At 41.7% G+C, this 27,308-nt stretch overlaps 1 protein-coding gene and 1 long non-coding RNA gene across 3 annotated transcripts; one reads left to right on the top strand and one right to left on the bottom strand.

Moving 5' to 3' along the window:
* Positions 1-242: 242 nt before the first annotated feature.
* Positions 243-8,705, bottom strand: LOC308667973. The gene is made up of 4 exons (XR_014026433.1): positions 8,523-8,705; positions 5,984-6,071; positions 1,956-2,147; positions 243-637 (listed from the first exon to the last, which is right to left on the bottom strand). It is a non-coding gene; the product is annotated as an uncharacterized lncRNA (long non-coding RNA).
* A 222-nt stretch (positions 8,706-8,927) lies between these two features.
* On the top strand, positions 8,928-26,689 carry SIK1 (salt inducible kinase 1). 2 transcript variants are annotated; one of them, XM_081327621.1, is made up of 14 exons: positions 8,928-9,034; positions 9,662-9,894; positions 10,762-10,878; positions 12,695-12,758; positions 13,218-13,379; positions 13,598-13,722; positions 13,818-13,941; positions 14,534-14,757; positions 15,735-15,884; positions 16,380-16,502; positions 16,754-16,976; positions 21,919-22,194; positions 22,551-22,818; positions 23,895-26,689. In XM_081327621.1, the coding sequence occupies exons 2-14, from the start codon at positions 9,742-9,744 to the stop codon at positions 24,292-24,294; spliced, it is 2,409 nt and encodes an 802-aa protein (XP_081183747.1). In that variant the 5' UTR covers positions 8,928-9,034; positions 9,662-9,741; the 3' UTR covers positions 24,295-26,689. The 2 variants fall into 2 exon arrangements, with proteins under 2 accessions (XP_081183747.1, XP_081183748.1); XM_081327622.1 differs by lacking the exons at positions 8,928-9,034; positions 16,380-16,502 and having other exon boundaries at positions 9,288-9,894.
* Positions 26,690-27,308: the final 619 nt, after the last annotated feature.

Here is a 27,308-nt window from a genome sequence, read left to right as displayed (position 1 = left end):
ACCAAAGATCTACAGGAAATAAGATTTGTCATATTTGGGGCCTAGCAAGGTAATCTAAATACTTAACAAACATTTAACACGTGTTATATTACCTTGCTAGGCCCCAAACATGGGACAAATCTTATTTCCTGTTTCAGCCTAACCCAAGGCCATCAACAGGCAGTAGTCACAGCAGTGACAGCTCATATTTGTGCAAACCAAAAAAAAATTTACACACACACACACACACAATCCAGAAAGTAAGCATAATTAGTGATTCCTTCTCCTTCCTGCTGTTTTGTTTGCCTCCGAAAAATCTGCTTCAGAAGGTTGAAGAACTAACTTGAATGACATACGGGATGGTACTGGAGCCATAAGGAAGATGAAATTCCAGGGCAGGCCTCAAATTCTACTGAAGAATTCCACTACGAGACAGAAACTCTAGAAACAACCCATTGCTTTTATTAAAGGTGGATAATTAGAATGGCACTTTGCTGCAGCATGGTCTTCCTTAGCTATTTTATTTGACCTCTTGGGCCATCATATCAGGCAAAGAAAATGCTTTGGCACATAGTGTACATAAAGAGAACATCCTTGAATGGCCCTGGAATAATCCCTTTTGCTTGTTAGGGTCTTTGTAAATATACACTGTGAAAACCTGTTGAAATATAAATAACATTTTAACTGAAAAGGTTCTATATAAACTGCAGTATTTTAGTAGCAAGGTGTTTTATGTATGAATTTGCAATAATGATGCCAAATGAAATTCTGCTGTTCCCTGTCTTATAAAAATAGACAATAAGGGTGACACACAAATAAACAAATAAACCAAAAAATGAGAAAACAACAGAATTATTATATATTAACTGGAGACTCATTTATAATTTCAGCGTATTTTTATTCCTTGTTGCAATTGATTTCCAGAAAAACCTGCCCACAATATAAACATTGTGAATGTAAATAAATACTGTGAATGAAACAAATGAATGTTGTTTCATTTCATTTTTTACTGGTGACAAAAGGCTGAAAAATAGATTGATACTCTAAAGCATGTGTTCAGAACCTCCTAATCTTGAATTCCAGATCTGCCCTTCTGCTTTTCTTACTATTAAAGCAGCTATTAAAGCAGTAGTGTTGGATGATGAGCTAAGCTAAAGCATGCAAAACCAGACACTAGTCAATCATTTTATTTTCCAAACTGTTACAGAAATAAAAAAATAAGCAATGCCTATCAGCAAAGATTGAGCAATCCTATGCTGGTTGACCTTGCTGACTATTACCACCACTGAATATCAATGGAGACATAATTACATAATTTAAATTACAAATTTAAAAAACACATCAATAATTTCTTTTGGAGAGATGTTTTTTTTATCCCATTTATATCCCGCCCTTCTCCGAAGACTCATGGCGGCTTACAATCTAAGAAGCACAAATCAATGTGCTTAGCAATAGCCTTCATTCTATGTATATGCCTGCTTATTAGGGCTTTCGGGCCGCCCCCCAAGTGGCATTTTTACAAAGTCAGCTTATTGCCCCCAACAATCTGGGTCCTCATTTTACCTACCTTGGAAGGATGGAAGGCTGAGTCAACCTTGAGCCTGGTGGGACTCAAACCTGCACTAATTGCAGGCAGCTGGTGTTACTTAAGGAGGCATTAGCCCACTGCTCCACAAAGGAGAACATAATAAAGAGAACATGATTCAAACTCACTTTAAAAAATGTGGATGCTCTGAAGGCTGCACAACTGTGCAATACTACATGCAAAATCCCACAGTCACTGTGACATTTCTAGCAACCCAGAAATGGAATTGATTTACTTTATATATATGAAATATTTATATTCCATCTCCTAATAGTAAAATTGTATTTCCAAAACAGAGATAGGGACAAATAAAGGTTCTTCTCCATTATCTTTACATAAAAACTGCACATACTAATTTAAATATGTAACTACATCTATATATCATACTTACTATAAATAAAATATATCTTGTCATACTGGGGAAGAACTTTGTCTGTTGTCCGGGTACATTAGATCTCGATTAGTACAGTTAGTGAATCCCATGGAATGGTTACATTAGCCAAATTTGACTAAGTACTGAAATGATATTTTCATGAAAAATGAAGTAATGGGCTCAACTCCAATGGAAGTAGACCGTGAAAATCTTAAAATATAATTTTATGTGTATATTAATGAAATCTTATAGGAAATGATAAAAAAACATATTTATAATTAAATGTATGGCTAACAAAATCACAGTGTTAAATTTGTACTGTTTTCCTCTGACAGAATCTTTTTGTTCTCCATTTTGCACACGTGAAGATCAGCAGTATCTAAAACCCAAATGCAACTTCACATGTGCTTGGCTTAATTGCACGGACACTAGCTTTGTGTTAACTGAATTTTGGGTCATATTAAAGGTGACCTGGTATCAATTGGCACTAATTTTAATATTACATTAGGAGAACTCATACAGTCTTGACCTATGTATATTTACAGTTAATGGGCAACATTAAGGCTCTTCCTTGTTCTTCATATTTAAAGAGAATTGGGTTGTTGAGCTCTTTAGTTGTTATTTATGACCCCTTAGATGTCTGTTTATTTATTTATTTATTTATTTTATTTTAATTCCATTTATATCCCGCCCTTCTCCGAAGACTCAGGGCGGCTTACAAGCTTAGCAGTAGCCTTCATTCTATGTATATGCCTGCTTGTTAGGGCTTTCACCCCCCCCCCAAGCGGCATTATTATTTTATTTATTTATTTATTTTTATTACATTTATATCCCGCCCTTCTCCGAAGACTCAGGGCGGCTTACAAGCTTAGCAGTAGCCTTCATTCTATGTATATGCCTGCTTGTTAGGGCTTTCACACACACCCCAAGCGGCATTATTACAAAGTCAGCTTAATTGCCCCCAACAATCTGGGTCCTCATTTTACCTACCTCGGAAGGATGGAAGGCTGAGTCAACCTTGAGCCTGGTGGGATGCGAACCTGCACTAATTGCAGGCAGCTGGTGTTACTTAAGGAGGCATTAGCCCACTGCTCCACCAAGGCTCTTGTTAAAAGTTCTATGAAAATTTGGTTTGTTGGCATAATAGTGAACTGCATTTTTTTACTATTTACACACCTGCCAAAAGATATTTTTGTTTTTCAACATTATCACTGGGTGTTTACCATGGTCATACTAACTTTTTAAAAGCCCATCTTTAAAACAGAATATGCTTCAAGCAGAATATGGTGTTCCATATAATAGTGCACAGAGCCATCCTGTTTCAAGAAATATTGTGGGGGTTTTTTTGAAGCACAAGAAGAAATTCAAGAGAAGAAAGTGGAGAACCTTTGTACAAATGCTGATAAAGGTGTCACAGATGCTGTAATAACATTTTAGGAGTAAATGTCACATTTAAAACACTAATCCTAATCCTAACTCTATCCTATACATTAAAATGGTATGCTTTAGAGATCAGGAGCCCATAACTTGCACAATAATCTGTGAACAACAGCATATATTGTAAGGAATAGTACGTCATATGAATTATGCAATTATAATTATAGAGTCCCAAAGAAGATCTTGATGACAAGGAGTTCCAAGTAGGATTCTACAAACACTGCCATGTGCAAGGAAACAAAACAGCAACCACACAACTCCTAAATGGAAATTTGGGTTTGTTTGTTTTAAATAAATGGTACCTTGTTATTTTAAAAGTATAAACATGCTTATGAACTTCGTTAAAAATGTTTTGAGTAAAACATGGACAATCTTGTTTTGTTTCTCAATTGCTTTAAAATAATGTGAGCTGATAAAATAATTTTAAAACATTAAAAAAATAAACATTTCTTTAGAAATATGACCCAGTAAACTGAGTGTAGTCTACTCCAAACAAAGAGAGTAACTACAGCTAGTTAAAGGCCAGTTTAGGAAATGTTGTTGAATTTCCAAGAGGCACAAAAAAGATGTATGGCAAAGGTAGAGTTGCTAGAGAAGCACTGGATATTTAAGACCTTTTCTTTCAAAGCCACAGCGAAAGCTTTCTGCAAACCGCACATTTGACACTTTTTCTGCCCTCTTGCTTGATTTTGATTTTTTTTAGCAATGAAATTTGTTTCAGATTCCCATAGAATGTAAGGAGCCAGTGGGGTGGCTCTTCTTCCGTTTGCCTTGAGACCGGTCAATATGCCAAATAGGACTTCAGAAACAGAAAGAAAACAGAAGGAAAGAAGGGTTGAGGAAATAGAAACAGCAGGATAAATTATACACAGGATTTATGAATGCTATTTCCCTTGAAAGAAGTCAGCAAATGTGGAAGTAGGCCAAGATAATAAAATTTGCAAGTTTAGAGACCCTAATGAGAATTTGCCAAATGATGGTTTCTGCTATCACCATAGATATATGACCTTTTGGCAACCTCACTGAGGCAAAAAGAGATGAACTGGAGATGATTGCTTGGAACCCATTGCTTGGAACCAATCAATTATTTATTTGGCTTTCGGTATCTTGTAATTGTAGAACAGTCAGATGTTATTTAATATTTAAATTTTACCACCAACCCTCAATCCCACCCAAATAGGTCACAAATTCTCTTCAAAGTTGCAGAACATCTGAGGGCTCTACCTCATGCCTCCCAGCAAACCTTTGCTCACCCTATGCCAGGGGTGTCAAACTCAATTTCATTGACGGCCGCATCAGCATTGCGGTTGCCCTCAGGGGGCCAGGTGGGTGTGGCCTGGGTGGGCATGGCCTACTGGGTGGGCATGGCCTACTGGGTGGGCATGGCTAAAGTGCGTATGGCCTACTGGGTGGGCGTGGCCAGCTCTACATCGTTCGCATCAAGGGTGCCTATGGGGGCCTGGGCAGGAGTAGGACAGAATTGAGGGTCTCTGGCAGGAGGAGGGTCTGTGGGCCAGGGCCAAGGCAGTGGGGGCCGTTCCCTCACTGTTTCCAGGATGGCTTCGTGGGCTGCATGTAACCACTTTGCGGGCCGAATCCGGCCCCCGGGCCTTGTGTTTGACATGTCTGCCCTATGCTATGGGATGAATACAGAGAGTAATTAGCACACACTCTTAATCCTTTAACTCAATTTCACAATACCTGTAAAAATGGTCTGGTTTATTTTCCCAGCTTATACAAATGGCACTGACAAAATTCTTGCCTCTTCCATTGTGCTAGCTAGGGAATTCTGGGGGCTGGTCCACAAATCTTCAAGTTGTCAAGATTGAGAAACACTGCTATATTCTGATAAATGGCCAGATATATGTACCCAGATATGTATTTGTATAGATATATACAAATATATTTGCACATATTTTTGTTTTATATTTTATGTGACCTGAAAGCAAAGGAATAATTGTTACTTTACTACTGGAGGTGTGGCAGTTTGGGAGCAAGACATTGTTTGAATCCTGCTGTTTTTAACTCAACTGGTTGGTTTCAGAGACAAGCTCATGATGTTTCCTGTTTGTTCTCAATGTTTTAGAGCCAACTGAAATGAAAGCAATGGTTTCAGATTGCTTTCAGAAGGATTCTGGGAGTGGAAATTAAAGAAAAAATGTACAGCATAGAAAAATTTGGGCTATTATTGCATTTGATTCTTTCTCAGCCTTAAGTTACCGTAATTTATTCACAGAAGTGATGCTAACAAGCATCTGATCGTGAAAGTGATCTCTTCAGCTCAGACGGCTGAAGTCTTTGGGACAGGACCCACATAGGGACACATCAACAAGACTCCACAAAGTATTGAGAGGGAAAGCAGACTCATTCCTATACAGATTCCAGAGTGGCTTTGCAGTCCCCCAAACCACTTTCTTTCTTTTTAAAGGGCCTTAGCTCCCCAATTTCTAGTGTCTGGAAAAACAGCATTAATATTTAACTAAAATTAGCAGACAGAAAAAGAGGGGAGATCACTTAATTGGAGGTTATCAATGTCAATTGTCTAGCAAATACCATTGAGATATTCCAAACCATGGCTAGCTTCGGTCAAGCCAAAGGATATATCTTACCACCACTACCCCATTCCTTCTGCAAAACCAGTTATGGTGGAGTGATCACTGAAGATGTCATGCACATTCACAAAAGCTTTCAAGCAGTCTGAATAAAGGAAAGGAAGTGGAAAGAAAAATCAGTAAACAAAAAAATGGACTGCATTTTGCAAAGAGTAGAATAAACTCCATGGAGCATATCTGCTTATTGCTTACACTTGGGCAATACCAAAACCAAGCCCTTTAATAATTCCATAACAAGTTGCTCAAGAGTCACATACAGTTCTCAAAGACCTACGCAATTCCTAGACCCTCTCTAAAACTTGTCACTAAATTGTTAATATTTAATACAATATCAAGGAGGAAATGCTTAAATATTTGGAGAACAATCCTATTAACAATGCATAAATGAATTCAATTTAATTTACCTTCAAATTAATTCATACTGAGTTTTGTCCTGCTTTTACATGTTGCTGAGTGCTGACACTGGAAAGCAACGTAACCCTCAATCTATGAAAAGCTGTTTTGCTTCATCTTTCCCAGCCTGGTAACTTCCAGGCTTACTTTACCCACTACATCTGGAAGGCAACAAGCACGTGAACCAGTTACATCAAGCTAGTCCTTATCATTTTGTTTCTCTCCTGACTAATAAACTGTTTGTTGAGAGGTCTATAATAAACTGCTGCAGATATGATTAAACTGTGCTTTTCCAGGGCTCTAAGGTGATAAAGCACAGCTTGCCAAAGTGTATTTTCTTTTTAATAACTTCTAGGGAATTGTTCACACGGAGCAGCTGTACTTGTACATACTGTTTTGTTACATTTCAAGTGCTGGAAGAGGAACACCTAGTTTCCTTTCTTAGCAGTATTACCTGGGATTTCACATGAGGTTCTCTCAAATTTGTATAGATCATCACAGATCAAGTTTATATCATTGCCTCTATTAAAAGAAAAAAAAAGATGAAGGGAAGCCCAAGGTCGTTATGTAAATTTGCAAAAAAAGGACATCAAAGAGCTCAAATTCCCCAAACTCTTATCTGCTGAGGCCAGGATTTTCCCCCCTCTATGATTATTCTGCCCTTCAAAAGATTCAGGTTCAGATTAAAGACAAAATGTTAAGGATGTACAGCTTATTATATACTTATGCTTTTCAGAGTCCATTGGACAAGCCAATAAATTAAAATGAACGAACATTCTTTCTCAGCCATCTTTCACCTGATTTAAGTAGGATCTACTATCCAGCAATTGCATTTATGATTCCAACCCAAATATCTGAGCCAAACTGAATATGCTAAATTTCTATTATTTTAAGATTAAAATATAGTTTTTATAAATGCAACTTTCATTTCTGTACTTAATGCTTAAAAGATAGGTCATACTTACAGTAGAAAGTGAGAGAATATAAAGGACCCAGTGTACAAAAAAAGATAGGTGACTTGGAATGCATACATACACTTCTTCCAATTTCTCAGTCCTGCTAAAGGGATTATGATTATCTCATTTTAAAAGAGCTGCTTGCTAAACTCAGTGTTCCCAATAATAATCTGAAGATTTGATGGATTTCTTTCCTGCTTGGCACACATAGGTGCTTGGATTCCTGGCATACTAACAGATTGTCAAATTTTTTAACTGAGCAACAGCTTGGCAAATTTAGATGACATACTTTGCAGGGGTTGAGGCAAGTTGACTAAAATGAATTCAGGATAAACTGACAAGGTTATATCAGGTGTTTTGGTTTAGCATATTCATTAAATTTGTTCATATAGCACATATAAAAGATCACTGTTTAGAAGGCATGTTCAGTTGTTACTTATATACACTTTCAGAACTGACCACAGCAAATTGTGGCTACATTTTGAATGCAAGCATTAAGATTTTGTAGCAAATTAATGTAATTATTTAAACAGATTGCCAATTATCTCTTTGGGCTGCTGCCGCAGCCACACAGTCTTAAATAAACAACAGGGCAAAAACAAAGGCTCTTTTGTTCATGCTATCATTTTTTGCGGATTTTACATTCTCTTAATGAAAACGATAAGGTCGTATCTTTTATTTTCTTCAGTGGCTCCAAACTGAAGGAAATGTCTTTTTTTAAAAAAATAAAAACGACAGCCTAAGATCTCTTAATAGAGATAGACGAGCCGCATCAGAAACCCCACCAACGATCCTAGCCAGGCTTTCATTTTGGCTCAGATGTTTGCACTTAGGAAAACTCTGGTCTGCAGAATGCTGGGTTCACAAATACCTTCCAGTGGCTAATCTCAAAGTCGATAGCCAGCCTAAAGAGCTCAAATCTGGGATTCGCACACACCGAAGTTATTCACCCTTTTACTGCGTGGCGACGACATATATACTCTTTCAGGGATCTGGAGCGTGAAGATTTCTCATCCTACACCAGTATTTTGACGCAGGAAGGGTGACACATCGTTGCCTCCCTAGTTCGCGTCCTACCCAGAGGCTCTGGTTGTCTTAGGGGGTAATCAAAGTCTTGAGTAAAGAAGTACGCGGAGAAATGGTTCAACCCAGCCCGGCTTTCAACGGCCGAAGAATTTCAGTTTTACCTGCCCTTGGAAGCGCGGCGGCGCGCGGAGGGTTAATCCTAGGTGCCTGCGCTCCCGCAGGGGCGACCCTCGCAATGATAACAAACGATCACGTGGCGAATCAAGCGGAGGGGGATGGTTGTTTCACCTCTCCTTCCTCTCTGCGCGAACGTCACCCCACCTTCCCGGTCACCAGGGCGACGGGTCCATCTGGGCGCGCGTCAGAACAGTCCGTCTCTTGGCAACGGCTGGATGTCTCTCTTTCCCTTCTCATTCAGCCTCACGCTTGGTCGCGCGTCGCTCTGGCGTCAAAGTGACGTCAATGGGTCTGTCTCGGTTTTCGAGGTGGGCGGGGGGAGGGCTTCCCGCGTGTTCCTCTGCCCCCGGCGCGCAGAGAGCTCGCTGGCAGCCGGCAGAGCAGCCGCGGCGGTGCCACGAGCAGGAGGAGCAGCGGCGGCGGCGGCGGCGGCAGCTTGTGAGCCTGGCAGCCAGACGAGCGCGGAGGCGGCAGCCGCTTGGCAGCCGGGCTCAAGGTACAGCTTCGGAGCGAGTCGCGCGGGCAGGGCTGGAGCGGATGCTGCGAAAGCTTTCTTTCTTTCTTTCTTTCTTTCTTTCTTTCTTTCTTTCTTTCTTTCTTTCTTTCTTTCTTTCTTTCTTTCTTTCTTTCTTTCTTTCTTTCTTTCTTTCTTTCTTTCTTTCTTTTTCTCTCTCTCTCTCTCTCTCCCTCCCTCTCTCTCTCTTTCTTTCTTTCTTTCTTTCTTCTCTCTCTTTCTCTCTTTCCCCCCTCTTTTAAGTCCACACGAAAACCCTATTTGCGAGTGTTGAGAGTAGATTCTCGTTCAGATCCCACCCCATTCATTTTTTACTGAGACTTTGGTTGCTTGGTTGATATTTGGTTGGACTATTGATATTTGGAGAGAGTTCCCAATTCTTCCCAAAGATTTCACAGGCCTTTTTTTTTTACTCTCAGTTTATACATCTCATTCTTTTCTTTTTTTAAATTAACTTTAATTAACTCCGACCGCAGAAAAGCAGGGAAAGTTTTGTGTTACCTCAACTGCATTAGCTTTGTCTCCGTGGAAAGTCCAGCGCACCAACTTCTGAAGTCATCTGGGAACGCCTTAACAGGGAAAATTTCAATGTAGTTTTTGTCTCTGCAGGTGCAAATTGCCATCTTCAAAAAGGAATGCTTGTGCCGACATCCTTCTAGTTGGTGCTTGCTCCCCACCAAACTCAAATCATGGTGATCATGTCAGATTATACAGCCATTCCCACCTCAAGCCAAAGCCAGCAAAAGCCTCTTCGGGTTGGATTTTATGATATTGAGAGGACCTTGGGAAAAGGCAATTTTGCTGTGGTCAAACTTGCCAGGCACAGAGTAACCAAAACGCAGGTGGGTGTGAGAGTGTACTGCCTTGCCTCATAGAGAAAATATATCATGAGACATTGGAATTAATCAATTTTCACAAATGTAGAAAAAAACCAATTTACCTGGAGAGGAATTCCCTGGGGTAGACAGTAATGAACAGAATATAGTTTAAGTACCAGTAGTAGCAAATTATTACACACTTTGAATAGTTCCCCAAATGAATATAAAGTAGAATGACACTAAATCATAGAGGAGTCTTTTGTGGCGTTGATTTCAGTTATTGCTGGCTTAATTATAATATTGTTATCCTACTATTTATTTCTTCCTAAATGATTGCTACTTTTCAGAATGATAGTTATGCATTTGGGCTAACTCTTTTTTATGAAATCGAATGTGTAACTAAGTATAAATGCTTAAAAGCTTTGTTGTTTTAATTATAAATTTATATTTGAATAATTACAACATTTGGAAAATGCTGAAATTATACTTTGAATCTGGATTGTACAAAGCATGGAATATCAAGAAGTAGAAGTCACACTAACTGGCAGTCTAATTTCTAAGTAGATTTTACTTAAGAAGCAAGTGATTTTTTTAAAAAAAGATTTCTGTTCCAACTAAATATGTCTAAAGTTGTACTGCTCGTATATTTTCTTGTAAATCCTGTCAGTCTATTGGTACTAAAATATTTTAGATGTTGCATTACTTTAATTTTCATATGTATTGTATATTGCCTTCCTTAAAATATGCTTAAGGAGTTTTTGTAATTTTATAGTTTTAGTTTTCCTATAAATATGCTCTGCTTTTCACAACACTTACTTTTGTGTTAGTATTACTTGCAACAACATAACATATTTTATGAGTGCTCTGAGTTTCTTTTTGCTTAAATCTTAGGTTGCAATAAAAATTATAGACAAAACACGGTTAGATTCGAGCAATCTGGAAAAAATCTATAGAGAGGTTCAAATAATGAAGCTCTTGAATCACCCCCACATAATCAAACTGTATCAGGTAAGAAATGATTTCAGACTATTGCCTGCCTGTTAGATATATTTGGGGCTTTATGCACCTAATGATCTTAATAATACTTGATTCCATTAGATGAATGTATCATTTCAGATCAAAACATGTTAAATAGTTTAAATGAGTATATTTCCAAAATGCTGATATTGAAATTTAATTCTTTTTGTTTTTAAGTATATTTGATATTTCTAAAAGTATTTTATTTATAGTATATGGAAAATTTAAATAGAAAACTTCAAAACCTGATTCTGCATAGTATGTAAATATTAATCATAAAGTTGTCAAGAAACATTTTGCTTTTTAGGGAATAAGCAACTAGCTTAAGAAATACAAAAATGACAACCAAAAAGGCATTTATGTAGAGAATTAATTTTTTAAAAAAGCCTTTGCCACTGCAGTATTTGTGAATGTCTGCTATCTATGGTCAAGCTACATGGCAATATAATATGCTTGAGTTTATTTTGATTTTACTTCCATAGAAAAATAAATATTTCAGGAGTTTTAAAATAATTAAATACATTGTATTAATTGGCTATTTGAATAAACAAGCGGAATGGTGGGGGAGCTTTGTTAGCTCTCCCAACTTACCTGTTTTGTTTCACGGCTGTTGATATTGTGCTTGATGCTTCTCTTTGATGGAATTTGAGCAATAGGAATTGGGTGAAATGCCACTTTGGGGGTGGAGGATGGTGTTGATTTGATTTTAACAGCACTGTCTAATTTTAATCCAGCTGGCCTCTTTCCCAGAACTTTTTAAATGCCTTATTCCTTCCTATCTGTCTTCCCTCCCCAATAAAATACACTTATGTTTTTATTATGTGTAGGATGCAAGTGCTTTTTCATGCCTTTGATATTTAAACTTCCGTTAGACAATGTTAGAATTTATAGCTCTTGAAATTTTACACACACACACACACACACACACACACACACACACACACACACACTCATTCATTCATTTCCCTGATATTTTTTATGGATGTGGGATACATGTCAACACCTCTATACTAAAAAAGTTCAATTATCCTTAAAGGGATTTCCTTTGGATAATTTGTATTTATGATTTATGGCAGGATAATAAGAAGTGTCACTGATAAATAATGTTTAGAAACTACTGTATATATTAAGCATTTTTAAAAACAGACCCAAATAGAATGATACCCTTTGAAAACATGCTGATATTGGAAGAGCCATTCATATTTTGATGGCAATGGGTGTTGGAGTTAGGCATGTTTAACCCTATACTGGAACAGCCTTCTCCAATGTGTTCCTGTACAGATGTTTTGGAACTGCAACTTCCACAATTGACAGGTCATATGTTCTATCACATTTGGAGAACCTCAGGTTGGCAAAGGCCGTACCAAATAATGAAACATATATAGTGTCAAGTATAAACAACTGAATAGCTGTTTATACAAGCTATTATATTTATATTTATATTATAAATATTTATAAATATTATATAAATATTTATATTTCAAATTTATTTGTCATCTGTTTTTTCCAAGTCAGATGATGAATTGTATTAAGTGGACTTAAATATATGTCTTATCATTATATGTGTTTTAATAAATTTAATGAGGAATTAGATGTCAATCAGATGCCTGCATGCAGAGATGTGCAGGTGTTGGGTTCAGACAGGGAAAATTGGGTTTTCCTGTAGATTGTTGCTGTAAGTTATCTCTGTAGATTAAATATAGGTGAACAAGGAAATTCATGTTTTGTGCTATTATAAATGTGCTTTATCATCAAAGGCATAAGTTTACATCTTTGATATGTTGTTTTTCTGTCTCATATTCATCAGGTTATGGAAACAAAAGATATGCTTTACATTGTAACCGAATTTGCAAAGAATGGCGAAATGTTTGGTAAGTTCTCATGGCATATTAGCTGTGAACACCTACTTGCTTGTTATCCATAATTGAAATAATGGGGCCTCCACCATTCTGAATTAGAGTGACAGACAGAGAATTACAGAAAGAAAGGCAAGCCAGCAAAAATCCTGCCCCTTTTCTCCCCTTATGGAAACTTCTGCTATATCATAGACACTTCATCAACTGAAGCGTCATAATTAGTTACAAATCTCTGGCCATCCTGGGTCAGTTTACGCTTCACACTAAACAAAAAGCAAATAGAGTGTATGTTGATTTACTACTTTGTGTGAATCAACCCTGTCTGCTATAGACTGAGCTGTCCAGTAGTAATATATAATTTAAGTAGCTGAAGTGCAGCTAAGTAAGGGGGTTTATTTGTAGATGTTATTAAAGAGGTTATTGAAGCTGATATTAACGTGAAGACATTTCTGCCCTTTTAATCATGTTTGACAGATCACTTAACTACACGTGGGCACCTGAATGAACATGAAGCTCGGAAGAAATTCTGGCAGATACTTTCAGCTGTAGAGTATTGTCACAGCCATCATATAGTGCACAGGGACCTCAAAACGGAGAATCTTCTGTTAGATGCTAACATGAATATCAAGCTTGCAGGTGAGAACGCTGTGACTGCAAGACATATCGTGTTTTCCAAATCTTTTCTCATTAGAAGTTTATTACTTGCTTCTCAAATAGACACAGGTTTGAAATCTACATTTGAAAATCAATAAAATGGATGTGATGCTTAGATAATTGCCAGAATATATACAAATAATTTTACTTATTCATATATTATTAATAGATACTGATGTTTTATTCATCTTCCTTTCTAGACTTTGGATTTGGAAACTTCTACAAATCTGGTGAACCTCTGTCCACCTGGTGTGGAAGCCCACCTTATGCAGCTCCAGAAGTTTTTGAAGGAAAAGAATATGAAGGCCCATATCTTGATATATGGGTAAGCTGTAAATTCCATATTAGCCACCTGGTAAGATACCAAAAGGATGATACAGTGTATTTCACTGACTATGTATGTTATTCTGTTATTGACAGAGCCTTGGTGTGGTGCTGTATGTCCTTGTCTGTGGTTCTCTCCCATTTGATGGACCCAATTTACCATCTTTAAGACAAAGGGTGCTAGAAGGACGGTTCCGTATTCCCTATTTCATGTCCCAAGGTGGGATTTCTATTTTTTTTTAACTTTAATGCTTTCTTGTTTTATATTTTAATGTTTTTAAACATTGAACCTACAATTATTTATGTGGCATGTTAACATTTTGAATGAAATATTTTCCTAGCTCTATATTAATTAGGAAAATATAGTGGTTTTTTTCTACATTCAAAAGCATTTAAAATGTAAAAGCTATATAATAAGATTTTTCTTCAGGAGAAAAAAGGACTTAATTAGTAGACAATATGTTTTTAGAATTTATTTTAATCTTTCAATCACTAATTATTTTGTCAGTAGCTGAATTGTTATCCATTGACTCTAGTACTTAAATAAGCTTCTTGTGAAATTTGTACAGCAGAAGAATCCCTCCAAGTTACACTTGTAAGATTTTAAAAATAACTGAAGTTCCCTAAGATTTTGTGAAGGAAGTGGGAAATAGCTATGAAGATAGATTTGTCTTCATTACTGAACAATTTTGGTGGACCTGCTTTTTTGTGAATAGCGAGACTTGAACACTAAGCTAACTTTTAAATTACTCTGTTTGCCCTTGATTTTATATTCAAATGTTGCTGTTCTTGTCTTCTGAATAAATCACCAGATTGTGAAATGCTTATTCGACGGATGCTGGTTGTGGATCCTACAAAACGAATTACAATTGCTCAAATAAAGCAGCACAAGTGGATGCAGGCCGACCTGTCTCTTCAGCAGCAGCACTCTTTGTCCTTCTCCATGCAGAACTATAACTCCAACCTCGGCGATTATAATGAGCAGGTCCTTGGGATCATGCAGACTCTTGGCATTGACAGACAAAGAACGATTGAGGTGATTTTTTGACATCTTACTCTGAAAAGCCATTGTCTCTCTTGGACCATATAAGGTGTGTCCTTTAGGAAAGTGGCACTTTTTTGCCTATCGAGTATCAGTGTATTGCTAAAAATGCATTCCTGCGTAGCTCACGTAATTTTACACTTGTCTGGAGATTCTAAACAGGAATGCTTTTCAAAGGCTCAAGCTGGCATGACATTTTAAAATTTGAGACCAGAGAAGGTTTAGTTCTGAGAATCCCAATTTTTTTCCATTCCTGAAGAAGCTCACCCAATCCCTAAGTTTGCCTTTATGACAATGGCTAAACCTTGCCCTTTGAAACCTTGCTCTTCTAGCCAATAATTTTAAATAACTTATATATATATATATATATATATAAAAGGTAAAGGTAAAGGTTCCCCCGCACATGCGTGCTAGTCGTTTCCGACTCTAGGGGCCGGTGCTCATCTCCGTTTCATAGCCGAAGAGCCAGCGCTTGTCCGAGGACGTCTCCGTGGTCATGTGGCCGGCATGACTAGACGCCAAAGGCGCACGGAACGCTGTTACCTTCCCACCGTAGTGGTCCCTATTTTTCTACTTGCATTTTTACATGCTTTCGAACTGCTAGGTGGGCAGAAGCTGGGACGAGTAACAGGCGCTCACTCTGCTACGCGGCACTCGGGATTCGACCCGCCAAACTGCCGACCTTCCGATCGACAAGCTCAGCGTCCTAACCCACTGAGCCACCGCGTCCCTTATCTATCTATCTATCTATCTATCTATCTATATATATATATATATATATATATATATATATATATATATATATATATATATATATATTGCAATAAACTTGGGGGTTGGGGTTGGGAAGGAGAGTGTATATGTGTGTGGCTGTCTTTCTATTAGAAGTTTCTGGGATTAGTGAATGGATGGCTATTCCTCTTTAAATGTATCTGTGCACTGTAATTAGTTTCTGTCTCCATTTCCTGTAGTCTTTACAAAACAGCAGCTACAATCATTTTGCTGCAATTTACTACCTTCTTTTGGAGCGCCTCAGGGAGTATCGTAGCAATCAATTGTCCCATCGCTCAGTAAGCAGTCGCCAGCAAAGACCAAGAAGTTCAGACTTCAGCAACCTTGAGGTAAGGTCATATACAATCTTTCTTAGGTCAGCTAAGTTAAGTCAAATGGAATTCCCCATGTAGGTTTTTTTTCTTTTTTGCTCCTGCTCATCTTAGAGCTGAACTAGAGCTTAAGAGCGACAGAAGGAAGCATCTCTCTCATCACTTTTTGTGGAGCCAGAGACATATTTCAGCAGTTCTGGCATAAAGCATATTTCATTGCAGGTTAAAATAAAAGTTTGAATTCTGATAAACAAACTAGAATAAATTATGTAAGTGTTAAACCATCTGCTGTAGGAAATCTTGTGCATTCAGCATCAGCAAGCAGAGCTGACAGTTAGCTGGCATTGGACTTAATGTTTTATTCTCTAGTTTATTTCTCTGAAATTCAAAAACTAAACTCAGGATATGTATTTATTAAAGGACAAATTAATTAGTTCTGGCAAATTTATCTAGATTGTGCAGAATGTCAAAGCACAATGTAGTTGATCATTGCTTTGTTTTGAATCTCTTTAGTTGCCCCAGGATAAAATTGCCACTGAGAACTTGAGATCATCTCTGCTATATCACCAGCCCCCGAACTTGATTCAAGCCCCCTGGCAGGCAGATGTGGATTGCGACCTGAACAACCCATTACAGGTTGGTGCTCCTGGCATTCTGACATAATAGTTGATTGGAGGCCATCAGGAGAAACAGGAATCCTAGAATCAAGGAGGCCTAAGAATATCAATCTGTAGGACATCACGTGTGTCTTCCTAGAAAAATACTAGAGGCACAAACAACAATGCCCAGAGTTGCTTCTTGTGAAATGGGTGGCCATATAAACCTGATAGATAGATTAAATAAATAGATAAAGGCACTGTATTATTCCTTTTTTTTTTACTTTTCAGCCATTGTTTTTTCCTATGGATCCGAACTTCAACAACCTTTTTAGGAATCGTTCCATCTCTCCAAACAGCCTCCTGGAAACTACAATCAGTGAGGAAGTAAGGCAGGACAAGGAACTGGAGGAAGAAATCAGAGCTTTCAATCCAATTTGTTTCCCCATCAGCACAAGTCGAAGACACACATTGGCTGGAGTAACAACTCATTTTTATCAGCATTCTCCACCATGTAAGTGCTATGAAGACAGGCTGCTTAATTAATCTTTAAAAGAATACTTTCTCCTTGTATTGAAATTTTGATTAGTATTGGTATGCTCCTCCATCATCAACTGTCATATGTCTTTCTTCATAGTATATTTTTTAAATACCGTATATACTTGAGTATAAGCCGAATTTTTCAGCCCACTTTTTGGGCTGAAAAATTCCACTTCGGCTTATACTCCAGTCAACAAAAAAAACTTACCGAGGACTTGTGCGCGGCCGAGGCTTTGGTGCTTCCGGGATCGCCCGCACCTCTCCCAAGCCACCGCCGTCCGAGACCTGCCGAAGTTTGGGGAGGTTTGGGGAGGTGCGCGCGCACCTCCCCAAACTCCGCGCCTTGCCTGCCTGCTTCTTTCCGCAGCGGAAAGAAGCAGGCAGGCAGGGCGCGGAGGAACGGAGACTTGCCGACGTTTGGGGAGGTTTGGGCGCCTCCCCAAACCTCGGCAGGTCTCCGTTCCTCCGCGCAGACCTGCCGACGTTTGGGGAGGTTTGGGCGCCTCCCCAAACCTCCCCAAACCTCGGCAGGTCTCCGTTCCTCCTGCCGACCTTTGGGGAGGTTTGGGCGCCTCCCCAAACCTCCCCAAACCTCGGCAGGTCTCCGTTCCTCCTGCCGACCTTTGGGGAGGTTTGGGCGCCTCCCCAAACCTTGGCAGGTCTCCGTTCCTCCTGCCGACCTTTGGGGAGGTTTGGGCGCCTCCCCAAACCTCCCCAGGTCTCCGTTCCTCCTGCCGACCTTTGGGGAGGTTTGGGCGCCTCCCCAAACCTCGGCAGGTCTCCGTTCCTCCTGCCGACCTTTGGGGAGGTTTGGGCGCCTCCCCAAACCTCCCCAGGTCTCCGTTCCTCCTGCCGACCTTTGGGGAGGTTTGGGCGCCTCCCCAAACCTCGGCAGGTCTCCGTTCCTCCTGCCGACCTTTGGGGAGGTTTGGGCGCCTCCCCAAACCTCCCCAAACCTCGGCAGGTCTCCGTTCCTGTTTGGGGAGGTTTGGGCGCCTCCCCAAACCTCCCCAAACCTCGGCAGGTCTCCGTTCCTCCGCGCAAACCTGCCGACCTTTGGGGAGGTTTGGGCGCCTCCCCAAACGTCCCCAAACCTCGGCAGGTCTCCGTTCGTGTTTGGGGAGGTTTGGGCGCCTCCCCAAACCTCCCCAAACCTCGGCAGGTCTCCGTTCCTCCGCGCAGACCTGCCGACCTTTGGGGAGGTTTGGGCGCCTCCCCAAACGTCCCCAAACCTCGGCAGGTCTCCGTTCCTGTTTGGGGAGGTTTGGGCGCCTCCCCAAACCTCCCCAAACCTCGGCAGGTCTCCGTTCCTCCGCGCAGACCTGCCGACCTTTGGGGAGGTTTGGGCGCCTCCCCAAACGTCCCCAAACCTCGGCAGGTCTCCGTTCCTGTTTGGGGAGGTTTGGGCGCCTCCCCAAACGTCCCCAAACCTCGGCAGGTCTCCGTTCCTCCGCGCAGACCTGCCGACGTTTGGGGAGGTTTGGGCGCCTCCCCAAACCTCCCCAAACCTCGGCAGGTCTCCGTTCCTGTTTGGGGAGGTTTGGGCGCCTCCCCAAACCTCCCCAAACCTCGGCAGGTCTCCGTTCCTCCGCGCAGACCTGCCGACCTTTGGGGAGGTTTGGGCGCCTCCCCAAACCTCCCCAAACCTCGGCAGGTCTCCGTTCTTCCTGCCGACCTTTGGGGAGGTTTGGGCGCCTCCCCAAACCTCCCCAAACGTCGGCAGGTCTGCGCGGAGGAACGGAGACCTGCCGAGGTTTGGGGAGGTTTGGGGAGGCGCCCAAACCTCCCCAAACAGGAACGGAGACCTGCCGAGGTTTGGGGAGGTTTGGGGAGGCGCCCAAACCTCCCCAAAGGTCGGCAGGTCTGCGCGGAGGAACGGAGACCTGCCGAGGTTTGGGGAGGTTTGGGGAGGCGCCCAAACCTCCCCAAACAGGAACGGAGACCTGCCGAGGTTTGGGGACGTTTGGGGAGGCGCCCAAACCTCCCCAAAGGTCGGCAGGTCTGCGCGGAGGAACGGAGACCTGCCGAGGTTTGGGGAGGTTTGGGGAGGCGCCCAAACCTCCCCAAACAGGAACGGAGACCTGCCGAGGTTTGGGGACGTTTGGGGAGGCGCCCAAACCTCCCCAAAGGTCGGCAGGTCTGCGCGGAGGAACGGAGACCTGCCGAGGTTTGGGGAGGCGCCCAAACCTCCCCAAACAGGAACGGAGACCTGCCGAGGTTTGGGGAGGTTTGGGGAGGCGCCCAAACCTCCCCAAAGGTCGGCAGGTCTGCGCGGAGGAACGGAGACCTGCCGAGGTTTGGGGAGGCGCCCAAACCTCCCCAAACAGGAACGGAGACCTGCCGAGGTTTGGGGACGTTTGGGGAGGCGCCCAAACCTCCCCAAAGGTCGGCAGGTCTGCGCGGAGGAACGGAGACCTGCCGAGGTTTGGGGAGGTTTGGGGAGGCGCCCAAACCTCCCCAAACAGGAACGGAGACCTGCCGAGGTTTGGGGACGTTTGGGGAGGCGCCCAAACCTCCCCAAAGGTCGGCAGGTCTGCGCGGAGGAACGGAGACCTGCCGAGGTTTGGGGAGGTTTGGGGAGGCGCCCAAACCTCCCCAAACAGGAACGGAGACCTGCCGAGGTTTGGGGACGTTTGGGGAGGCGCCCAAACCTCCCCAAAGGTCGGCAGGTCTGCGCGGAGGAACGGAGACCTGCCGAGGTTTGGGGAGGCGCCCAAACCTCCCCAAACAGGAACGGAGACCTGCCGAGGTTTGGGGACGTTTGGGGAGGCGCCCAAACCTCCCCAAAGGTCGGCAGGTCTGCGCGGAGGAACGGAGACCTGCCGAGGTTTGGGGAAGCGCCCAAACCTCCCCAAAGGTCGGCAGGAGGAACGGAGACCTGCCGAGGTTTGGGGAGGTTTGGGGAGGCGCCCAAACCTCCCCAAAGGTCGGCAGGAGGAACGGAGACCTGCCGAGGTTTGGGGAGGCGCCCAAACCTCCCCAAAGGTCGGCAGGAGGAACGGAGACCTGCCGAGGTTTGGGGAGGCGCCCAAACCTCCCCAAAGGTCGGCAGGAGGAACGGAGACCTGCCGAGGTTTGGGGAGGTTTGGGGAGGCGCCCAAACCTCCCCAAAGGTCGGCAGGAGGAACGGAGACCTGCCGAGGTTTGGGGAGGCGCCCAAACCTCCCCAAAGGTCGGCAGGTCTGCGCGGAGGAACGGAGACCTGCAGAGGTTTGGGGAGGCGCCCAAACCTCCCCAAAGGTCGGCAGGAGGAACGGAGACCTGCCGAGGTTTGGGGAGGCGCCCAAACCTCCCCAAAGGTCGGCAGGAGGAACGGAGACCTGCCGAGGTTTGGGGAGGTTTGGGGAGGCGCCCAAACCTCCCCAAAGGTCGGCAGGAGGAACGGAGACCTGCCGAGGTTTGGGGAGGTTTGGGGAGGCGCCCAAACCTCCCCAAAGGTCGGCAGGAGGAACGGAGACCTGCCGAGGTTTGGGGAGGTTTGGGGAGGCGCCCAAACCTCCCCAAAGGTCGGCAGGAGGAACGGAGACCTGCCGACGAGCCGCGGCCACACAGGGTATTCCTGTGTATTCAGGCTTGCAGAACGGCGGATCGGCTTATACTCGAGTCAATAACTTTTTCCAGTTTTTGGGGGTGAAATTGGGGGTCTCGGCTTATACTCGAGTCGGCTTATACTCAAGTATATACGGTAAGCTTTTAAATAAGCCCAGCTTTGAAAAATCAGCTGTCATAGCCTTTCCTTTCAATTCACCTGTGTTTGTCAGATAATTGCCTCATTTGTACCATGTTTTGAAATAACTTCTCTAAGGAAATTGAAGTAGTGGGTGGGCTAAAAATGTGGACTTCCTTTCTTTCCTTCTTATGCAAATTCAGGTATCTCTTTATCTGTGTCAGCTGAGAATATCCACATTTTTTTTCTCTTTTGATTCCAATTAAAATGTTAGCAATTAGCCTGTAGAACATCGCAGGCTACTGAAACAAGTGTAAGAAATATCATCATCAATGTCACCTATTCAGAAATAATTAACAATAACATCCTAATTTGCTTTCCCCCACCCTTTCCTTGATGATATAGCTTCTGAATATTGTGCCTTTATAGGTTTCTTTTTCCAATGAGGCTTAATTACTTATGCATGGGTTCTCATTAGAGGGTAAAATGAAATAGATGTTTATTCTCCCATATCCCTGGTTCTTCAGAAATTCCGCTCTTTCTCTTCAGTTGATATCTTGAGCTCTCTCGCTCTCTCTCTTTCTCTGTGTGTGTAAAAGTTGCAACAAAGGCATTTATCTGTAAGCCTACTTCTTCCTTTTTCCCATCTGTCTCCACTACTGGAGCAGGATATTTTGGTAACTAATATTGTGCTCTAGGTAGCATTCATTCATAATTTGTTATTCATAAAAATAATGAACAGGGAGAAAACCCCACACCCACTAGCACTGACGATATTACATAGTCAGGTAATGAAAGGTGTGCAAGCAAACAACCAAGCTCAGAGAGCTTCAAAGAATCCACCATTCATAACTTTTTAAAAAAATAATTTGAAAAGGGAATATCTGTTAAAGAAGCAACATTTCCTAATTGCTACCATGATTTAAATATCAGATTAGTTCCTGCAATCCTTCAAAACATCAAAATTATTCCTAGCGAACATGTTAGTGCAAGGATCTCTCATTGCTTTTAATACATGGTTTAGCAATAAAATTGTCCCACAATCTTACTCTGTAGTTAAAGTTGCATTGAATTGAATTTCATATTGTTTGACCTCAGGCTTTTGTTTGCCTCAGGCTTTTGTTTGCCTCAGGCTTTTGTTAAGAGTAGATCTTTTGTAAGTAGAAAAGGTTCATCTTGTATCCAATGCTCTTGTTATTTTCTATATCAACTTCACAAATGTTCCCTTCTGCCTATTTTTTTTTTATAGGCATAGTCATTTCCTCTTCTGCAAGCCCCACAGAAGGAACCAGTTCGGACAGCTGTCTCCCTTCGTCAGCAAATGATGGCTCTGAAATGCTGAGCAACTGTTTGGAAAATCAAATGAACCTTGGTCACACGACTGCAGCTAGAGTTACATCATCATTCCTGACTTCCCATTCAGATACCCCAGTATTGCAAACTCAGGGCTGCAGAGGTGGTACTTCTCTGTTGCCTGTCACTTTCCAAGAAGGAAGGAGAGCTTCTGATACCTCATTAACTCAAGGTAATCTTTCCTTGCTTGTACACACATAATCCAGGCCCACCAAATATTCTCTAGGTCTGCAATGGGAGTTTTAGACAGTTGCCTCTGTTACAAGTGTACTACGCACCGTGTCATGTTCCTATTTGAAACTGTGGTCATGCTGGTATTTAGAAAGAGACCTGCAAGTTATTTATACCCACACAAAAAGAACATGATACAGAGGAATGTGTGCGTGGGAGTGTATGTGATGAATGAAAATCTGCCGGCTGCCATTCAGGGTAGCCTAAGTGGGGGAAAAGGGACATAACCTTGAAGATAGCTGTTGGTTTAAGACGGGCGCTGTTTACCAGATCATGTTTTTCTCTGCTGCTCTATAGGGTTGAAGGCATTTAGGCAGCAGCTCCGGAAGAATACTAGAGCCAAAGGTTTTCTCGGACTGAATAAAATCAAAGGCCTTGCTCGCCAGGTGTGCCAGTCCTCCTCTGCTCGGATAGCACGGAATGGCCTGGGCCCTTTCCAGCATTCTCAGCAAAACACCTGCATATACAGCAATGGGGGAAATGGCAGCAGCGGCGGTGGCGGCAGCAGTGGCGGAAGTGGCAGAGAGAGCAGAAACTTGCTTGAAGAGGTGCTCCAGCAGCAAAGGTGAGCATGCAGCCTCTGCCCTGAGAAACGCTCCTTAGACGGCAGCCTTTGCAACAAGAGTACTGTATATTGACCTTGGGCTCTCTTTGAAATCAAACGCCTTGTTTATTTTTTTCACTTTATAAAGATTGTGCAGAGGTTTATTGACCTCTGCATCATTTTGTGAAATAAAGTGTTCAGGTTTAAACATAATTTAATGATATCAAGTCATTGGGTGAGAAGTGTTTCTGCTATTAGTAGCAGATTTATTTGGGGGGGGGGGAAACTTTTAAGATTTAATTTGCACATAGAGAAAGATTTTTTTTTGCACTCTTCATTGTTTTCCCTTGATATTAAAGTAAGATTCTTCTGAACCCAGTGCCCTTGGGAATGTACGCTGATCAGATCAGCAATGCCAGGCCAATCATTTGTAAATTTGGAGTTTTTTGTATTACCTATATGTCTGTGAGCTTAATATGCATAGACCCATCCATACATTTTGTATGGATAAGACGTATTTTTGCTGCTGTGAGCTTCCAAGAGCCTCGAGAATGGACTGGATCCCACTCCCTTACTTCGCATTTGGTTGGAGTGTTTTTGTGGGGCTATGATAATTTCAGGAACGTTGTTGCACTCTTAACACAAAATGAGTTAGAACAGGGGTGTCAAACTCAATTTCATTGAGGGCCGCATCAGCATTGCGGTTGCCCTCAGGGGGCCGGGTGGGTGTGGCCTGGGTGGGCGTGGCCTACTGGGTGGGCGTGGCCAGAGTGCGTATGGCCTACTGGGTGGGCGTGGCCAGCTCTACATCGTTCGCATCAAGGGTGCCTATGGGGGCCTGGGCAGGAGTGGGACAGATCTGAGGGTCTCTGGCAGAAGGAGGGTCTCTGGGCCAGGGCCAAGGTAGTGGGGGCCGTTCCCTCACTGTTTCCAGGATGGCTTCGCGGGCCGCATGAAACCACTTCGCGGGCCGGATCTGGCCCCCGGGCCTTGTGTTTGACACGTCTGAGTTAGAAGAATGGCAATAGTGAGTGAGAACAACACGAGAAACTTAACGCAAGTGGGTAACCTCTTTGCTTTCTCTTTCTTCTGTTCAGAATGCTCCAGCTGCAGCATCACCAACCAAACTGTCACCGGCCTTCTCAGTCCCACAACATCCTCTTGCCCGACTCTTCAAGCAGTAATACATCTAAATCCCTATTCCTCTCTGAACTGCAAAGTGAGAACTCATTAGAGCTCGCTTTTCATAACACTCAATTTCTTCAGCCTCACCTTTTTGGAGTTGCTGTCTCTCCGGTAACTTCAGCTGCTCACCTTCTCGATACCCATCTACATATTAGTAGCAATTTATCTCCAGTTGCATCCGTGTTTTCTCAACCAAGTAGTTTTACTGTGCAACCTCTGAGCTACGACACAGTTACTTTACAGCATCACGGGGACTGTGAAATGGAGGATCTTACTTCAAACCAGATGGGGAAATTTGTCTTAGTCAAATGAGATTTTTTCCCCTGTTCTCTTGATCATCACCTTCAGGAGAGAGTGGTTGGGACCTTATTAAAACCTGCAAACAAGAGATTTTATTTTGCTAAGGGGGATATCAGAAGCAATAACATGTTTGAAATATGTGCTGAGGCTATTCATATGAAGAAGCTCATATCTTTATAGAACTGAAAAAGCAATACTTAGGTCTTTTGGCTTCAATATTCTTGCACTGAACAAATATAATGAGAAAACCAATGAGTCAGGTGAGGTGGCAAGGGGAAAAGAATGGTTTTCTGGTACTGTATTAAAGTTAGGTCTGCTGTTCTGTAAAAGTAGATGGTGGTTTCTTGCTCTGTTGTAGCAGGGAAAGCCTTTTCAAAGAAGTGATTAGTGTTACGGTATTCCAATTCACTTCACTTGTTTATGGATTTGCGAAGATGATTACCTCTTACAAAGCTATCACAGAAACAATAGCATTATGCTTCGTAGAAAAATAATGCTCAGAGCATCTCCACTTTTTATGTTTATGCGAATGAAACCAACACTTTTCAGTTTTACTTCCCAACTTAGGTGATTATAACTTGATAAAACTGTGAACATTTTGCTGAGTAACTCTCCTGTAGTAGCTAAGAAAAGTTTGTAATTATGAGAAGCGGTTGACATTATAAGCAATGCCGAGGATTTTGTTCTGAGACTAGAAACTCTTTTTCTGTCTTTGTTTCTCTTTAGCAAGAGAAACTTAAGGATATATTACATATTGGCATGGAACTGCTCATACAGTGCTTTAGGAAATATTAGGGTGAAATAGCGAGAGTTGTTGGGGTGGGAAATATATAAACAAAAGTTTTGTTTTGTTTTCCTTCTCAAGTCATGGCCTCACTTTGATGGTGTGCGCTGGGCATAACGTTTTATAGTGCTGTACACATTTATTGCTGCTACAAATGGAAGTTTTTATGCATTTTGCTTTCAGGGTCCAAACTGAACTGACTTGTTGGGGGGAAAAGTGCAATATTTTAAAAATAAAACAGTTATTTTGGCAGTTGAAAGTATAAGAGAGCACAACAGTGATTTTTGAACAAATTATTTACAATGGGAAGAACAGCACAACTTTGGAGTTTTGTTCTTTTTTGTCTGAACAGATTGGTTTTTTAAAGAAACTAGATTTTTAATGTGCAGTTTAATACAATCTGTTGCATGCACACATACAGGAATTGGAAATCATTACACACTACGAGATAATCTTTTGAATAAGCTCTTTTTTTTTGGTTTCATGATATTTGGTTTCTCTTACCATTTGGTAGCTTCTGTCTGCATTGATGGAAGCCAGGCATACTTTGGCACAGAAAGGGAGGAGGGTGGCCATCCTCCGTCAGTGGGTGGAGGAGGGAGGGAGGACGAAGAAGTAGTCAGGGTCTAAGAGCAGGTGAGCAGGTAGTGAGCCATCTGGGCTCCAGGTTACAATTTGGATGCCAAAACTAGCTTCATTCTGTCTAATTCTTTAAGGACCCATCTCTCTAAAAATAAATCGGGTGCCTTCAAGTTGCTACTGCTTTGCGCAGCCTGCAGTGTTATATATGTGAAAAAAGAATTTTTTTAAATAAATAAATAAATAAACCAAAGATTGTCTGGCAGATGGGAAGAGGGTACGACGGGTAAGATGATACAGTATATGGTTTTGTGACTCTTTGAGTTTCATTCATTCATTCATTCATTCATTCATTCATTCATTCATTCATGTACAGTGTCTGCATGTCTGGGACCTTGGGTTGCTGCTGCTGCTGCCTCTTTGTTTTGTAAGATCTTCAAGGTGAAGCTAAATTACTCTGTGTAATCTCTGACTGGTGCCTTTCAGCAAAAAAAAGTAAGATAAAATAGTTTATGTGGACTGCAAAGTGGCAGGGTAGATGGTTTTGGAGGGTGACTTCAACAAGGGAAACAAGGTCATGCCAAAGCAGCAGGATTGCCTTCGTGTTCCTAAAACAATTCCATGTGTTATTCCAAGAAGGCTAAGCTTCTTTCTTTTGGATCTTTCTCTCTTATCTGCCATGGATCAACAGGCCATAAAAACAATCTGTTTGTTCTAAGCAGTGACAAGCACTTTACTTCTAGAATCTCCTCTCCAAATGATAAAAGAATATGCTTTCAATTATTCGGAGAAAGAAAAAGGTCATTTTCAACATTTCAGGGTTTGTGCATTGCTTCTTCTCCTTGTCATATTCTTGACAGTACTGTTCGGCAGACTGCAATGCAATAGATTATTTAAAGACACTATGTGATTGATTCAATTAAGATGTATAGTTTTTATTTTTTATCATGACTGAAAATCATTTTGTTTCTTATGTTAAAATGAGAGGTGTGCGCCAACTAATTAGTTCTGTTTTATTTAATATTTAAATAAAAAGTTGTTTTAAAATAATTTGTGATCAATGCTGCGTTTATTTTGAAAAATAATATGAAGTGTGAATGTATTTTGGGGACTCAAATCTGGGCTTTGTTTCAGAAATCTCAGTTTGGGAACTGGGAACCCTAGTGGATTAGGAAGAACAGGGCAATCCAGTGGCCTATCCTTAATCCAACAAGACCAAATGCCGGTGGATTTAATGGCTATTTGAAACTGGGGACTTTCCCTCTTTAGTTCTATATTGGGTTACGTTCTGCATCAGAACGGTCTACAATTTGGGTTCTTTTGAACTCTCGGATCTTGCTTGAAGAGGATGTAGCACTGTGGATGCTTTTGTACAAATCCATGCTAAACATGTTTCTGGATGAAGAGGCCCTGCTTGCAATAATTCATGCCTTGGTCAGTTTCTGCTTTAATTATTGCAATGAAGTCTGTATGTGGATGCCCTTGAAGGCCATTCAGAAACTACAATTCTTTCAAAATACAATAGTCTGGGTAGTTATGTGTATACTCATGTAACATTCTACTTCAGGAACTGCAATGGCTTCTTAAAGATTTCTGGTTACAGTTCAAGGTGCTAGTTATTATCTCTAAAGCCATTCATAGCACAGAGCCTAGTTATTTTTAG

Source organism: Vipera berus (assembly GCF_964194415.1).
Source record: "Vipera berus genome assembly, chromosome: 4".
NCBI classification, from domain to species: Eukaryota; Metazoa; Chordata; class Lepidosauria; order Squamata; family Viperidae; genus Vipera; species Vipera berus.
Note: the sequence above shows the minus strand (reverse complement) of the source record. Positions and strands in the feature narration are given on the sequence as shown.

Excerpts from the sequence above, each read along its gene's own strand:
- SIK1 (XM_081327621.1), top strand. The coding sequence starts at position 9,742 with ATGGTGATCATGTCAGATTATACAGCCATTCCCACCTCAAGCCAAAGC. Across the intron at positions 12,759-13,217 it reads AAAGAATGGCGAAATGTTTG|ATCACTTAACTACACGTGGG; the intron begins GTAAGTTCTCAT and ends CATGTTTGACAG. Across the intron at positions 13,723-13,817 it reads GCCCATATCTTGATATATGG|AGCCTTGGTGTGGTGCTGTA; the intron begins GTAAGCTGTAAA and ends TGTTATTGACAG.